The sequence below is a fragment of the Rhincodon typus genome, chromosome 8 (assembly GCF_021869965.1).
Source record: "Rhincodon typus isolate 14 chromosome 8, sRhiTyp1.1, whole genome shotgun sequence".
Taxonomy (NCBI): Eukaryota; Metazoa; Chordata; class Chondrichthyes; order Orectolobiformes; family Rhincodontidae; genus Rhincodon; species Rhincodon typus.
Window position 1 is genome coordinate 70,440,759 of NC_063339.1, and position 17,649 is coordinate 70,458,407.

General features: G+C 37.4%; 1 protein-coding gene across 10 annotated transcripts in view; it reads left to right on the forward strand.

Moving 5' to 3' along the window:
* sipa1l1 (signal-induced proliferation-associated 1 like 1) overlaps window positions 1-17,649 on the forward strand; it is a 344,983-nt gene that overhangs the window by 297,193 nt on the left and 30,141 nt on the right. For all 10 annotated transcript variants that reach the window (XM_020524245.2, XM_048600181.1, XM_048600185.1 and 7 more), the window contains 3 exons: window positions 3,848-3,969; window positions 6,157-6,626; window positions 8,502-8,732. In XM_020524245.2, the coding sequence (XP_020379834.2) occupies window positions 3,848-3,969; window positions 6,157-6,626; window positions 8,502-8,732 (823 nt within the window). The remainder of the gene's footprint in view (window positions 1-3,847; window positions 3,970-6,156; window positions 6,627-8,501; window positions 8,733-17,649) is intronic.

Consider the following 17,649-nt stretch of genomic DNA (forward strand, 5'->3'; position numbering starts at 1 on the left):
TGCTTTGTCCCAGCCTTTTCAGTCTATCCTTGTATCTCAAACCCTCCTCCCAGCAACATCCTGATAAATCTTTTCTGAACCCTGTCCAGTTTAATAATATCCTTCCTAGGGCAGCCAGAACTGCACACAGTACTCCAGAAGTGGCCTCACTACTCAGATGGAGTTTAATATGGACAAATGTGCCAAATTTCAAACTTGCAAACAATCAGACTATTAAGAAAAGGATGCTGATTGTTTGGTAAGTTGCCTGAATGGCTAAGGCATTCTCAGGGACCTACCTAAGCTTTCGTGTAATGCAAATGTGATGCAATACTTGAAAATGTTCTTTTTGTTTTTGAAAATGGTACCCTGCTAATCAATGCATGTCACTTGTAGCAAGCATAAAGGCTCCAATATTGAACTTGACTGATTATCTTAAATTTATTATTCGTGTAACAGTTAGCATATTCAGGATTGTTCAGCCAGCGTTGCTCACCTGCAGATTTACATTAACAGTGGAGACTTTTTGGTTTAGTTTTGCAAGTGCAGTCTGGTTGAAAATGTTTTGTATTCCTCCTATTACGAACACCCAACCCATAGCAACATCTTGACCAATAAGAATTGATTTGTCAACCAATTAACACCGATCTCTGTGATATAAAATGTAGTGATCATTTGAAATTTGGCATTCTTGCATTTGCTGTGACGAGTGCGAAATGGAAGATTTTGGCAAATGCTTCTTTTCAGCATCATTATGCTTAGTAAATGAAATGTCTACAGGAGGAACTCCAACAGTTTGAGGCGATAATACACTAAAACATTATTCTTGAAAGAATGTGAGGTTTCATACCTGTTGTAGAAAATAGTCTCCATCCAATGTCTACAGCTTTGTTTCTTTTATCTCTTGGTGTTTTGTGTTATTTGTAGAATTTACAAAATTAGAGTTCAGAAAAGTTTTGATCGTATGTAATATGAAGTCAGTTCAGAAGATGAGACATATTGACTCAAAATGTTAAATCTGTTTCTCTCTTCACAAGATGCTGCCAGTCCTGTTGAGTTTCTCCAGCATTTTGATTTCATTTCTGAAACAAGAGCACTTTCCTTTGATGGTCCAGTTTCAGTTTGTACCATCTTTAGTATTATTCTACATTGAATAAAGCACTCATTAATTTGCTAACTTTTTATAATTATTGCACATAGTTCTCATGCTGTGGTTTGAAAGGAGCTGGTGATTTTTGCATTGAGATAATTATACACTGCAGAATTCACAGTTGACTAAATTCCCAGCAATGATATACCAAAAGGCATGGACAGGTACTAAACTCCTGCAAAGTGAAGTGTGGTATCTTTGGACACAAAAATTGTACATGTTAGCAAAACATATATTATTTCAGCAAAAAGAATTGACCACTATCTTCTTGTGAGTATTTTGCATTTCTCTCTCTAAAATTTGATGTGTTAAATGGCACGAAGCATTGGTTAAAGTGGTCAGATTTGTGCACTCTGGAAAGGTCATCTTTTCACGGCTTGTTTTGTTAACGCAGAAACTTCCACACTTGGAAAATTAGTTTGCGTTCCTCTTTCACCCCTGCCACCCATGTCTCCCCATCAGCTTTCCTGCTCCTCTGATGCTGCTTGGCCTGCTTTGTTCATCCAGCTCTACACCTTGTTATCTCAGATTCTCCAGCATCTACAGTTCCCATGATCTCCAATATATTTTGATGCTCCATACATTAGAAATAACATATTTTGCTATAGTAATCAGACTGAGTAAAGAGAAGGGGTGATTTTGTACATTTTTTAAATTTAAAAGTATAAGTCATGATATTTTTGTATGATGCACTTGTTGGTCATGTAGATCTGTCTTCGCTGCTGAGGTTGGAGTTGAGACGTATCATTGGACCTGATTAGAGAGATCTTTCCTTTGCATTTGCTTGTGAACTGTAAGTTATTCATACTGACTGCCTCACTATATTTCAAATCAATTTTGGCCTAATAATAAATCCCAATATCTTATTTGCTTCGTTCACTCCCCCAAGCATTGCTGCAATAATCTTCAATATATGGGTTGGACCTTGCCAGACATTTTGCAGCCAATACACTTTATTTTATTTCGATGCAAGTTTAGCCATTTCAGGGATATTTTGTACCATGCTTACAGCTTGGCATTTCTGTGTATTGAATCTCGTCTGTTGGATGCTCTGTGACTGTGAAATATTTATTACAAGCCATTTTAATCAAGCCTATTAGTTTCAAATAAGTCAATGAAAAGAGCTAAAGGTATCTCAATTAATTTTTTCATTAATTAGTTCATCCACGTGTAAACAAGGTGCTAAAAAACAATGTTTTGAAGAGAAACCAGTGTAATCTAAACTGACAGGAAAATATGACGTAAAAACAGAGACTGCTAAGAGCAGATGAGTACATAGTAATTATTTGTATTGCATCGAAAGTTTGAAAATATATGTCAATATCAGCAAGTGATCAGATGCAGAGCAATATATAGTTCTAAGGTGGGTTGGAAGTATGATGTGTGTGTTATGTGACTGCTGCTCGCATTTAACTTTTGTTGCAAACTGTCAACTAGTCCTTTTTGAAATTAAGCCAGGGTATGTTTCACTTCCCAGAATATACGTGGAGGTTTATGCTGACCTGCATTGATAAATCTAATCATTTGAACAATTCCACCTGTTGATTAATTACAGGTGGTTTCAACTGACTTCATTCTGGCTAGCAATGGAACCTAGAATACTAGAGATATTTACTTTAGGAGTTACATGGTTTGGGTTAAATTCTTGTTGGAAATGATGACCGTTGTGGTCCTTCAAACAATTGTACTTACAATTTCAGGTGGTGTACTTAATATAACTATAGAAAATGTATACTGCAGAAGCTTTCTGGGTATTGTAAATCCTAGAATTAGAAATTAGCTCAAAACTCTCATGTCATGGAAAATGCAAGAAAACAGTGCAACATTATACTTAATTTTCCAAAACTATACACAGAAGAACAATATTCACAATAGAAATACATGCACATTCTGCTACTGCAGGATACAAGATATTATGGTTCACTATGCCGTAAGATTGCACAATAAAGTTTGAATAGATAATCGTGGACTTGTTTGGTGGTGGTCAACATAGAAACAACAAGCTTTAGCCTCTTCTCTACAGCCAATTCAACACATTTTGTCCAGTAGCAGCTAAGGAACCACATCTTATACTGAAGGTGGGCGGTATAGTCATAGGGTTTACCCTTTGTGTCACTTGACCAGCTCAGGCCAAATGCTGCTCTGATTTATCTGACAGAAAAAGTAACGGTTTGAATGGGCTGCCAGAATGGTTTCTGTTGCCTGTTATTTTTCTATCTCCTAAGCAAAAAATAATCCTGTTCATTACCTATTCACATTTTACCTTGCAAATTGTGGGTATATTGCAACCCCAATACATTACTTCTTACAAGATTAGAATGTATATTTTTTTCTACTTCTATTCTTGTGTATGTATTTTTTTTTTTAAAAAGGCATAATCAGATTGAAAGTTCGTTTGTAGTTTTATCTGAGGAGAGTTTAAGCTAATTTTCTCTCAAGGATTTATTATTGCAGAAAGCTTCTGCTGACTGCATTTCAAAATGATTCTATTAATTAAATTGGAACGTGCAATTTCAGTTGTTTGAGGAACACCAAACATCATCGGCTTCCAAAATAAATTAAAAATGAATCAATTAAACTTCAAGGTAGTTGTTGTAGTCCTTCTGGATTCCATTTTAAGATGGAACGAAGTTAAAACCCTCTGTAATTTAATATCTGGCTTGTTTGTAAATAATAGAAATCCAAAGTGCTTAAAAAAAAATTGAAATTGTGTTTCAGAACCAACCTGGCACATCCCATCCATGTCAAAGGTAACATCTGCACTTCGGGAGAGCCCCAATGGGAGGCTGATGAGACAGGATGTTGTAGTGGGCCACATTTCTCCCAACAAGCATGGGCAGGTAAAGAAATTTAAATCTATTAACCTGCTTGTTTTGACTGTGTTCCAATGTATCTGGAGTAATTTATTCTTTTCAGTTAATGTTCTTAACATCCAAAACAAAATCCGAGTGTTTGAATTATTCTGCTCGGTGTTTCGACATAAAAAGCACCTTTAAAGAAAGGGTTGCATTAGACCAAACCACTAAACATTTTCCATGGCACCGCTTTTCATACTGAACTTGAGTACTAACTAAATTACAAACTAAGGTGTTCAAAAAGTGTAGTGCTGTGTGATTTTGCTCCTTGTTCTTGACAAATTAAAGAACTCTATGAAGCAAAAACATCAGCTTAGATTTTGCTACAGCCTTTGACATGGCATAATGCAGACAGGAGGATTCTGAGAAGAGGTGGATAATAGTAAAAGGGACCCTGAAATTACCATGATGGAGATGGGTTTTCCTTTCAGAAGAGAGATAGAGGCAGGAAAATAGTTGAGGGAAAGCATTCCCAAAAGTAAGCGCATGGTGATTAACCATCAAAGACAGAACAAGTAAAAATGTGTAAACTTGGAGGAGTAGAGAATAATTGTTTGGGTGCACAGTTGGAAGCTTGCAATCTGAGAGCCTAAACAATTGTTAAAGGTGCATCCATTTTCAAGTGGAGGCCACGTTGAATTCCTTTGAACTAGAATAGCAAAGATCCAGGGCAAAAAAACTCAAAAAAAGTGCAAAGTTAGTAAGCATAGCCCTGTGATTAAAATAAAATGTCTTGATTTTAATGCAAATCAGACTTGTAGGGGTTAAATTCTTTCAATTATTTAAAATTTGTTTTCAGTTATGAGCTCGACCTCCTTTTTTTTTTGTCTTCTCCACTGCTCTTTTCTCCCCACCCCCATCATCATCCCTGTCTCCTCATTACAACACATGGAAACCCAAATCGCTCACTTTTCCATGCTTAAATAGCATAAATGTCAAACAGAAATATTTGAGTACATGCATTCACTTGGTTTCTCAAGTCAGGCTCGATTGACCTGTGGCAGTTTATGAAAAATTAATGTTTTTGCATGGCCAAATAACAGTGCTGAGTTAGTCATCAAAATATTTCTATGGGAACAATTCTTTAAAATCACTTCTTCATGTTATTGAAGTAAACCAGTTAGCAATTGTGTAGTTACAGCCTTGTGCTGTCAATGAGCTAAACGTAACATGGCCCGTAAAGGGTCACACTAAGGGTCTATGTTTATTGAGAGGAATATATTCAATTTATAGAACATAGCAAATGGTCATTGTGTCACCATTTTTCATGAAGTCTGGTTAATGCACACTCGGTTGGGCATAAATGTTTGGATGAATCAAATACACTTGGTACGGCCGGGTTCTCCATTTTACTCTGTGTGGGGACTGGCACCATTATCAGCAAGCGAGCTAACCACTGCCACCATCACCAATGAGAGCTCACTGGATCAAACTCCAATTGGGCACTTAGGTAGTCACCCATCCCCTCCCTGTCTGAAGCTGCTAGCCAATCAGATTCTGTCAGTTACTGTGAGCAGTAACTCTTCAGGCATCCAGGTTGCTAGCTGAGCAACAGCAGCCAAGTGGAATCAGCATTCTGTCCTTTGGGGAGGGTGGAAGCAAGAGAGTGGCTTTCAGCTGCCTCCCAAACTGTGCTCGTGATCACCCCAAGATTGGGGCAAATGACTGGGGACTGCTCAGCTCACTTGGCTGGACAGCTGGTTTGTGATTTACAATTCCCAGACTACTGAGGTTACCATGAAGGTCTCACCTGAGGCATGGTGATCCTCTGGTTAACTCAGCAAGGTATGTCTCTTTCGCTCTCGTTTGCCCTCCCCCTCTTTAATGCGTGAGAATCCCTACAGCTCTCTAGAATTGTGGCAACTTTACAGGATGTGGTCATCCTGTGTTTTACCAGCTGGGAAGACTACTGCAACATTGTGATGTTGAATTTCAGCATGAAGACTTAATTTATATTATCTGTTTACCAGAAGAATGCAACAAACAATTAACAGTTTTGCAATGTTTTGATTTTGTATTGAAATTGAAAGATTTGCTTTTCATAATTTTGCTAAAACCAATTTTAGATGATAAATATTTTGATCTGAGATTTACTAACTGAGCACAAGCTCAAGTAGTTTAGAGCATATACCTGATGTAACTGTATTTTTTCACCCACACCTCTCTTCCTAGACTGATACACAGTACTCAAGTCACTCAAGCAGCAACACACTTTCCAGCAATGCTTCAAGTGCCCACAGTGATGAGAAGTGGTACGAGACAGGGGACCGAACGGAGTCTGACCTAAATGGATATAACTACATTCAGGGCACATCTGCAGATAGTGGCATCGACACAAGCTCTTATGGGCCATGTCAAAGTACGGTGTTGTCTTCGGGCACCCCAGCTTGCCCAACAAGTTCTTTGAGATCTGGACCACTAAAGGAGAAGGCACCTTCTCCTTGGCCTGGCTCCAGTGAAGGTAGCATGCATGGCAGCAGATTAGGTGATCGAGCAGCCCATAGTTACGAGAGGAGGGGAGCACTATCACCAGCACCGAGCACAGAAAGCAAATCCTATGGAGGATTAGTACACAGTACATCAAACCTACCAGTCCGCGAAAGCAGTGCATATAGTCTCAGTGATACTTCTTCCCAATCCAGGTAATACTTTATTTTTTTTTCTGCTCAATAACGATGGGTTTCCTCTGGTTTTCCTTTTTGGCCACCTCGCACTATCCAGCATGAGAAAGCAATGTTATTTATCCTCAGTGTCACCACTTCAATCCATTTGGTTTGAGGGCACCTTTTCAAATGAACCCAATGTGAAGTGTAAGGTTACAGCGGAATCTGCTACCTGGATAGTAGCTGAGAGAAGAATCAAAATTAATGCTACTGACGTGCTTTCTGAATGACCAGGCATTATACTGTAATGGGAATGGAAAATCTGCTTCCAGGCTGGGAGTTGCACCATTATTGCCTGTTGATGCCCTTTCATTTTTCCTTCCATAAGTCCCTTTAGGATTGGTCTGACCTTTGCTTAGTACCTCCTTATATAGAACTAATGAGGCCCTGTAGCTAAGCAAATGATCACATCAGACACTGTGATATAGCAATGTTACACTTCTGTTGGATCACTACCAATAATTGATCTATATAATGCTGCAGTTCCAGCAATGAGTCTCCTGAGTTCGAAAACATTACTTTGTTTACCTGTCTCTGATTCACAATTTTTCAGAGTTGCATTTTTACCCTTGTATATTTAAATGCTGAAATTAGACCTTGATGAGGTGCTTTGAAACTGATGAATGTGAATGTCTGTCTATACGCAACCCATCCATAAGGTGACGTGTATAGCAATCAGAAGCAATGACCATAAGGATAACTATTTTTTTAAACTTCCTTCATCCTGAGCCTGGGAACATTAAAGCTAGTTATCTTGCCTCATTATATTCTGGCTTGGGGCAACTAACTCATCGTGGGGCCTAAAAGGAAGCGTAGCCTTTCTGACCTGTATTACTCTGTGCCACACTATATTATCCACAAAACCATTACAAAAACTTGAGTCTACTTTTTTTTTATCCCAACAGAACATTTTCCAGGAATTTAGAGCAGTAAACATTTTAAAACCTTTAAATAAAAGAGAAGGTATTTCTCATTGACTGCTGATTCCATTCCAGTCAATATCCTGTTCTGGTGAACAGATGGCTGTGGTTTCAGATCATCATCCAGGAATGTCAATTATAACATTGCAGAATAAGTTGAGCAGGCATCTTGACATCAGAATGTTCCTGCTACACAATGCTGGATGTTGTTCATGAATATATTGTTGATGTTTGGCAGTATGTATATATCATTTACATTACAATGGTTATCTAATATGTGAAAACACATTGCTTTGAGTACATCAGTACGATTGTCATGTATTTTAAGAGTCTGAATCTGAAAAGGAAATTTTTACATTATGCATATGTTCTTATTAGAAACCTGGCATAAGAAATGTTAAAGCCATCGCCAGAAATCTGTTGATTAATAACCTGCAGGAATTATATACGCCCTGCAGAAAATCTACTTACCTATCATACTGATATTTGTTCACCTAGGTTGCTCTCCTAACCCTAACTCCATTGTCTCAACTTTGAATTACCATGTTTTTACTGCTCAATAGCCTCAGCCTTTCCGAATTCCTCCAGCCCTAGCAGAAGGACTTTTCTGTCCTTTGGTCTCTTAGCCTCTTCTAAATGCCTATCGAAGTAAATCTGTAGAAAGAATGGGGCGAGAGACCTTTCTCCTGCTGATCTCTAACAACTTCCATCATGCCAATCCTTTATATTAAGCAGCAAAAATGATAGTAATTATGCAATTCAGCTCAATTCAACCTCATAATTTGAAAATCAATTCTTTATTTTAATATCGACAGCTGTTGATATTTCAGTCATTTTGTTTGGTCCAACAATTTTGGCAGTGAGGAACTTATTAGTTTGAATTATTTATTTATTGACTCTTTGTAATAAATTGTTTCATTTATTTTTCCTCTAGTACTCTGAGTTCAAGACATTCCATAAGTCCAGTAGTCTTCACACGTAGTAAGAGTTCACCTCATGACGAGATTCGTCCCACTCCTTCGCCACAGCCTTCTCTCCACTCATCCTCAGCATCTGGACCCAGGACGTTTTACCCCCGCCAAGGAGCTACCAGCAAATACCTAATAGGCTGGAAAAAGCCCGAAGGAACTACTATTAACTCTGTTGGATTTGTGGATACAAGAAAGTAAGATTCCACATCTTCGTCTAACTCCCTGAAGTGTTCTTTTCTTTCTCCTAACCCATACAATGTAACCAGGTTAACTTTGCATATACTTCAAGATTGGCAGTCATTGGGATCCCTATTCCCATCCTTCCCCCAGCACAAGCACCTATCTCTCTTTTGCCAATTTCCTAAAAGAATTTTGGAATTGACAAAAGGAAAAGTGGTTGGTTTAGATGAGTGCACTTGTGCAGGATGTGTGTTCTGACGCCAGACAAAATATATTTGTGACCTGCGTGTTCTAAGAGCATGAAGCAGCAAGCACTACCATTTGTTTGTATGAATTAACTGTTACAGCCAGGCTCAATGACACACTAAACCTTATGATGTAAACTAAATTATACATTCTGAAAACAGAGCTTTATGTGTTGTGTAACTGCGTATTATGCACCAATAGTTGACACAACATAGTTTCACTGTAATGTTAGCAAATCAATTTAATGGGTTATTTGTGGAAAGGTTTCCTTCCTTGTTTTTAAACCCAGTTCAGGCTTTTCTATTCTTTAAAGCATCTTCACTTCCTAGTTTGTGAGTCTAAGGAAATGGGATACTTTGCTGTGACAGTATCACAAAATAAGTATGGAAGTGGGGGTCCTTTGGCTTTGTAGCCTCGTCCATATATTTTTATAAAAACTATTGTTCTTCTGCCCTTTCTCATTCTTGGATCCAACATTTTCAAGAAATAATTAGGAATGTGACCACCTTTTGGTCATTGAGTATCCCCTTAGCTGTCGCTCATTGTTTGTCACAATCTTGAAATAGTATTTCAGTTTTGTTGTTGATGTTGGTGTTTTATGATGCATCTTATTTAGTGTACCTTATTAAATAGATATCAAACCACAACATGGGAAAATTACGTAACAATTGTGGATCTGCTTCTAGCAGTTGCAAACAGTTTTCTTGTGGTATAAATTTTAAACTTTTTTTTAAAAATATACCAGAGCACACTGTAAGAATAAAGATGCTTGTTTCTTCCGCTTCCTTTCTTCTTCAAGTCCCCCTCATTATTATTATAAAGCACTGAAATCTAACCTAAATTCCAAATCTGCTGTTGTTGTAGATTAACTGCTGTGCTCCGTGACTGCACCTGCATTGTTTTTGTTGGCAATACTATAAGGCTGCATTGCCACATACCAGACAGCTCAGAGACAGTCTTTTCATGTTAGCAGTTACACTGATGAATGAGAATAGAAAAGATTACTGTACATTTGTTGAAGTCTGATGAAATCTGCCTTATTTTATTCTTTTTGTTAATGCAACATTCTTTCCAGTTAAAGTTCTAGCTTTATCACTGCTATAAAATTTGCTGATTGGGAAAATCTCCTTGGTATTTAGATTTTTTTTTAAATCCAGAAAGTTCGGTCTAATAGTTTCTTCATTTTTGTTTCTTTTAAAAGCAAATTTCCCACAATTTTTTTATATATCTCTGGTGGTTTGTCAGGTAGTTGAACATGTTCCTTGAAAAAAACATTCTCACAGCAACAACCACTTGCCTTATCAAGAAGTATCATCTGGTCTTTGGGACATTTTTGTGATACTATTTAATGTGTTTCTTGTGATGTAAACAGTTTGATGCATGGGTTTCATGGTGTGAATTGTGAGTGGCATCAAGACATTTTACTTAACAACTGGCAGCTGCTCAAATTAGGTGTAAATAAAAGTGCTTTGGGAAAATCACCAACATTTAGCTATCTAGCTATCGACTCAAAAGTATTCTGCCTTTTTTTTATGTTCAGCTTTCTATCCCATATGCATGTACCTGCACACTTTACAGCAGTGAGGAAACATTGCTATCATGAAAATGTCACTAGTTTAGTCATCTGTATGCCCAGGTGACTGTCATGGTAACATGGGTTCAAATCCTACCATGGCTACTACTGAACTTTAGACTCAATTAATAAAACATCTTGGAATATAAAGTTAGTATCAGTTACAGCAACTCTCTTCGGAGAAGGAAATCTTTTATCCTTACACAGACTTTCATACATATGATTCCAGATCCACAGTTAACTCGATTGACTCTTTACTGCCCTCTGAAATGGCCTGGTACAATAGTTTTCAACTGAGAACTATCGGTGTGCTGTGAAATTTTGAACAAAGGTAGTGAAAAATTAATGTAAAATGAGCATTGTTTTATTGTAAACAATATTCTATCTAACCAAAATTATAATTCATAAAGCTCATGAAAATTGATCATCAATTTAAAAGCACAAATCAGTCTTTTAAGAACGTATGAAATAGGAACAGGAGTAGGCTGAGGAGCCCATTGAGCCTGTTCAAGGATCCATCTTGGCCTTAAATGTACACAAAAAGTCTGCCCCTACAGCTCTGTGTGGGAAGGAGTTCCAAAGACAACCCCCAAGAGAAGAAATTCATCCTCATCTTTATCATAAATTGGCACCTCTTTATTCTGAGACAATGTCCTCTGGTCCTAGATTCTCCCATGAGGAGGAATCATCCTATTAGCATTTGCCTTCATGACCCTTAAAAGTCCTATATGTTTCAATGAGATCACTTCTTAATCTTCTATACTCCAGTGAGTTCATATGACAAACCCTCCATACCGGGGTTCATCTTGGTAAACCTTCTCTGAATTGCCTTCAGTGAAATAATGCCTTTCCTTAAGGGACCAAAATGCTTACAGTATTCCAGATGTGTTCTCACCAGCACCTTGTACAGTTGCTGTAAGAGTTCTCTACTCTTGTGCACAAACCCCCTTGAAATAAGGGCCAACATTCAATTAGCCTTCCCAATTACCTGTTGCACCTATGTGGTAGCTTTGTATTTTGTATTTTGTGCACAAATGCCTCAGAAATCCCCCTTTGTTGCAGCTTTCAGCAGTTTTTCTCCATTTAAATAAGTGTTCTTTTGTTCTCCCTTCCAAAATGAACAACTTCACATTTTCCTATATCATACTCCACTCACCAACTTTTGGCCCACTTGCTTAACCTATCAATATCTCTCTCTAAACTGTTTGTATCTGTTTCGCAACTTGCCTTTCCACCTATTTTTGTGTCATCGGCAAATTTGGCTACTGTATATTTGCTTCCTTCCTCAAAGTCACTAGTATATGTTATAAACAGGTGTGATTCCTGCACTGATTCCTGTGAAACCCCACTGGTTACACTTTGCCAAGCTGTAAAAGAACCCCTTATCCCCACTTGCTGTTTCCTGGCCATTTGTCAATTCTCTATCCACGCCAATATACTACCTCGAGCACCATGGACTCTTATCTGAAGACTTACCTTTTATGAAGTACCTTGTTGAGCATTTTCAGGATGTCAACATATCTACTGGTTCCACTATATCCATTTAGTTTGAGACTTCCTCAAAAAACTTTAATAAATTAGTCAGACACACTGCCTTTTATGAAGCCATGCTGATTCTGCTTGATTAGATTATCAATTTCCACATTTTCTCCTATTACTTCCTTAATAATTAGTACATTAGCAGTTTTCTGGTACTTCTCCTGAATCCAGTGATTTTTGGAAAATTACAACCAATGCGTCCACGATCTCTGTAAGTACTTCGTTTATGGGCCTAGAACGCAAGCCATCAGGGTCAGCGGACCTATCTGCCTTTCGCTGCTTTAGTTTGTCTGATACTACCTCTCCAGTGTTGATGATGGTACTTAATTCCTCCCCTGTAGTCTCTAGTATGAATGAGATGTTCAAAGTTTCTTCCACTGTAAAGACTGTTGCAAAATATCTGATTAACCTCTCTGCTATTTCCTTCCTCCCCATAACTATCTCCTAGTGTTATTTTCTAAGAAACCTAGGTCATTTTGAGCTCACTCTTCCTTTTTATATATTTAAAGATGTTCCTGTTGTGAGTTTTATTTTTATTCCTTATTAGTTTACCCTCGTAATTTAGTTCCTCTGTCTTTGTTATCATTTTAGACTCCCTTTGCTGGATTGTGAATTTATCTCAGTCTTCTCAATTGTCACTGGCTTTTGCCTCCTTACATGTTTGTTCTTTCAACTTTATACTCTCCTTAATTTCCTTGGTTAGCCATGGTTGCTTTATTCCTCTCATAATCTTTTCTTCTTATTGGGATATGTTTTTGCTGACAGTCATGAATTACGTCCTTACATGCCTGCCATTGTTTGCTTACAGTCTTTCTGCCCAGTCCACTTCGGCTAACTATCCTCATTTCATTGTAATTCCCTTTATTTACACATATAAACATTTATTGTTTCTGACTGAAGATTCTCATTTGCAAACTGAATATTAAATTCTATCATGTCATGATTACTACTTCCTTGGGATCTTTGAAGTCATTTATTAAATCTGTCTCATTGCCAGTTACCAGACCCAGGGTAGCCTGCTCCCTGGTTGGCTCCATCACGTATTGGTCTAGGAAACTATTCCTAATGCACTGTATGAATTTGTTGTCATAGCTACCTTTTCCAACTTTATTGATCCAATCAACAAGAAGATTAAAGTTATCTGTAATTATTGCTCAATTCTTTTTTTTTATGTGCTCCTATTATTTGTTGATTTATACCTCTCCTACAGCATGGCTTTAATTCTAACACTTAAACACTCTAAAACGTGTGGCCAAAGGCTAAAATTGAGATGATGTGAAAAGTTGGGTATGCTGTGGAATTGTTTGTCTGATTGAAGTGTGCTGTGTTACTGAAAAGGCTGGGAAACACTGATCTGGTAAGCCACACAATATTAAGGAAAATTAGAAATGAGCAGGAAATGCTGACCTTGCTAGAAACACTCTCAATAGCATGAAAGACAAATTCCGGATATAGGATAAAATGAGAACTAGTCAATTCTAACAATTGTAAACAAAAACCGTTTTGCGAGTTGCACTCATTCTTTGTCTAATGGTATATTTTACTATGGATGTGATCGTGTACTTAAAATTTTAATGGTAAAACTATGCTCATTTTAAGAGCTGTAGCAAATGGGTAAATTTGGTTAAACTTTCATTTTGAAAACGAAAACATTTTAATGCTCAGAACAAATAGGTTAAACAAACATCAATTCATTTAGCTGCCCAATATGAGCTATGATTTCCTAATTTCTCTACTTGCCTTCCCTCCAGAAACTACTCTTCAGGGATCAATCAATGTAGTATAACTATCAATTAACACTCATCATGAGTAAAATAATTTAGCATGGGTGCAACTGATTTATGTTATGTCAGTATTTTCAATATTAGCTAATGAGGTTAGCCTGAATCCTCCTTATGGTTATTAGATTATGTTTGCTGTATTCCTGCATGTTATAAAAGTATTCTGCAATCATTCCAAACCCTTTTGTCTTAAACAATTCTTTGCATTAAACAATTCTTTGCCAAAGAATTAATCCAGAATTATTGGTGTAAATATTACTGTGCTCAGAGTTGTAACCTGCTTAGTAAGAATAAACTTGTTTGAACTGGATGCACCTGGCAGCATGATAAATTCATCAAAAAATTTGGATCGCAAGAATAGGTTTTATGATCCATAATAAACTTATGTATCTGGAAAATTGTATAATTAGTAAGGCTAATAAACAGGATCAGTTTCAAGAAAAATGAAAGAGCGTATGCGTCAACACTGGCCTGTAACTATAATGAAGAAATAGTGCTGTTTTGCTACTGTTGTTGAAATTTTTATCATGGTAACATCAATTAGTAAATTGGTTCTGTTATGTGTGTAAGCAAATGTCCCCAGTGAAAACATTATATTAAATGTAGTTCCAGGTTGGTGATTGTTGTATCAGACATCTTGACTACAACAAGAGAAGAAGTTGCTTCTCTGCTCAGGAGTCTTCCAAGTTCTGTGCACTATCCGATTTACCCGTAACTGAGCCCAAATCTTTGACCTTAGTTTCTCTCATACAGAATTTGCATAATATTGCCTGACTCTGGCATTGGAGTGAGAAAGAGAAGGAAGCTTTAGAGATGGAAGGCCCAGTACACAATGATTTAGTCTTTGCAAAATATTCTTTATTCAGAAAAAACTCTAAAAGTACAGTCCAAAACATTTCAAACTGGACATTACAGAAAATACAATATATCACAATTTTTGTCCACTGATCATGTTGCATTCTTAAGTGTCACAATTGAATTCCAGCATTTGATGTTTTACTATATGCATTTACTGATGATCTTACAGTCTGAAGGGTTTTATAAGTGTTATTTTTCAATGCCCTGTGGTTGAAAGGCCTCAGAGAGTGGCCTTTCACTGATTGCGTCTTTGCGGTGCTGTCCTAAACTTTTGTGGATCCCTCAGCACATAGTCCTAGACTTTGGAATGTGCTGGCCTGCAACACTCAATCGAGGACTAAAATGCATCTCTTACTGAATTGCAGGTCCTCCAGCAGCAGTTGAGTTTTGTCTCAGTTTGCATCCCTGGGCACAAAGAACATTAACTCTGCTTTCTGTCTATAGATGCTACCAGCCTGGCTGACATTGTCCAGCACTTTCTGTTCTTGTTTCAGATTTCCAGCATCCACTGTTCTTCATTATATTTAAGCTATCCCCAGTACTTTGTCAAATATTTCTCCTTTATTTAACATCACAAAAACAGGTTATCTGATCATTTTCATATTGTGGGAGTTTACGGTGTGAAAACTGACTGCTGCATCTCCTGCATTACGGAAGTGATTGCAATTCAAACCATTCCAAGGAAGTGTAGAGCATTTTTCGTGAATATTTTTCACTTCACCACAATGGAATCCTACTGCTATCAGTAATTGGTGGGACTAATATTACGGTTACAACATATCAACCTTGCTAATTACATGAGCATATTTCCATAATTCATTAGATTGTAGGAATTTTGCTTGCATGGTAGTTTTGCCCAAACATTTTCAAAATGTGAGAAAGAGAGTTAATAATGCAATGTCATCAGCTTCTGAAATATGTATTATCAAATCACTGTGCTAGAAAAGTGGTAATAGAGATGCAGTTATGTATAAAAATGGATTGGATGCTGTCAGTATGCAAGTATGCATGCAATTTTGTGTGATTAATTAATTACTGTCAATTTTTAAACAAATTCAAAAGTGGTTTGTGACTTGCATGCAGAGGGAACAAAGCCCCACTTGCATAAGGGACCAATTGTTCATTTGTATTTTAATGTAAAATTTTGATATATTGATCTCCATGCAGTATCTCTCCTTTTAAAATTTAGCTATCTGTATTGCTGCAGATCAGCTAGCAATTTTGCCCATTTGTAAATGTATGCATTTACTATTCATTGATGGTTAGGTTGAATTTCATCCATTTGTATCTACTTTGTGGAACTTCCCGTCACCTGCGTGTATAGATATTCTGTCAGACTTGTGCCTGGATGTCAGATGGTATCATGCTTCCTGTGTTTTGCATTTCTATTGGGAGGTACAACTAGCACACCGAAGCAAAGTCAAGAATGTGAGTCACCATGCATGATGCAAGTCTCCTTGAATCTCTCTTGGTGAGAAAATGTAAATCAATGTGAAAGTGTATGGAAGGATTTCTTGAGAAGTACAGTTTTGGGTACATAACATTGAAATGTTGAATGGTTAAAAAGATCTTTTTTTAACATGGTAAACATACATACAAGTAAGGCTCAGGAATAGACTGTTCAGACCCTCAAACCTGCCATTTGATCGAGCTGACTATAACCTCAAATCCATATTCCTGCCCACCTATGATAACTTTTCACCCTCCGAGTCGTAGAGTCATAGAGATGAACAGTACAGAAACAGACCCTTCGTCCAAATCGTCCATGCTGACCAGATGTCCTAAATTAATCTAGTCCCATTTTCCAGCATTTTGCCCATATCCCTGTAAACCCTTCCTATTCATATACCCATCCAGGTGCCTTTTAAATGTTGTAATTGTACCAGCCTCCAGCACTGCATGTGGCAGTTCATCCATACATGCACCATCCTATGCATGACAAAGTTGCCACTTGTTTAAAAAGGATCTATCTACCTTTGTCTTAGAAATATTCAAAGACTGTGCTTCTACCATATCATCAGGAAGAGAGTTCCACAGACTCATAATCTCCTGAGATAAAAAATTGTACCTAATCTATGTTTTAAATAGGCAGCATTTATTTTTAAACAGTGACCTTAGTTCTAGACTCTCCCATAAGTGGAAACATCCACTCCAAATCCAACCTGCCAAGACCTGTCAGGATCTTCAATATTTCAATCAAGTCACCTCTTACTCTTCTAAAGAGTGCTAAAGACCTGCTACAACCTACACTTTCCAGGTATTAGGCTGATGAATCTCGTTTGTTCTGCCTCCAATGTGTTTGCATCTTTCCTTTAAGAAAGTGGCCAATACTGTAAACTGTTTTCCAGATGTGGTCACGGTATAACTGAAGCATAACTTCTTACTTCATTCACCTTGCAATATTTGATAACATTATATTATTTTCCCAATTATTTGCTGCACTTCATACTAATTCTTGTGATTGATGCACTAGGATACCTAGATCCTTCTCCATGTCAGAGCTCTCAATCTCTCTACATTGAGATCATGTGCTTTTCTTATTCTTCCTGCTAAAATTAACAATTACACATTTTTCCACACTATATGCCATTTGCCAGATCCTTTCCCACTTACTTAAAATCCATCAGCTCCCCTTTATCCGATGCTAATGTTACGTCATCCAAGACTCCAATGAATTGATTTAAGCATGATTTTGCCTCCACCAAACCAGGTCAACTGTGCCTGATTACCAAGTGCCCTGCTATAATTTCTTATAAATAGGTTCTAACATCTTAACTAAGATGTCTTGTAGTTTCTTGCTTTCTCTCTCCCTCCCTTTTCTGTTTAACTCTTACATCAGGATGGTATTTTGAACCAAACAATAAACTTTGATGTGGGAAAGTGTGAGATTATCCACTTTGGACCCAAGAAAAATAGGTAAGAGTACTTTCTAAA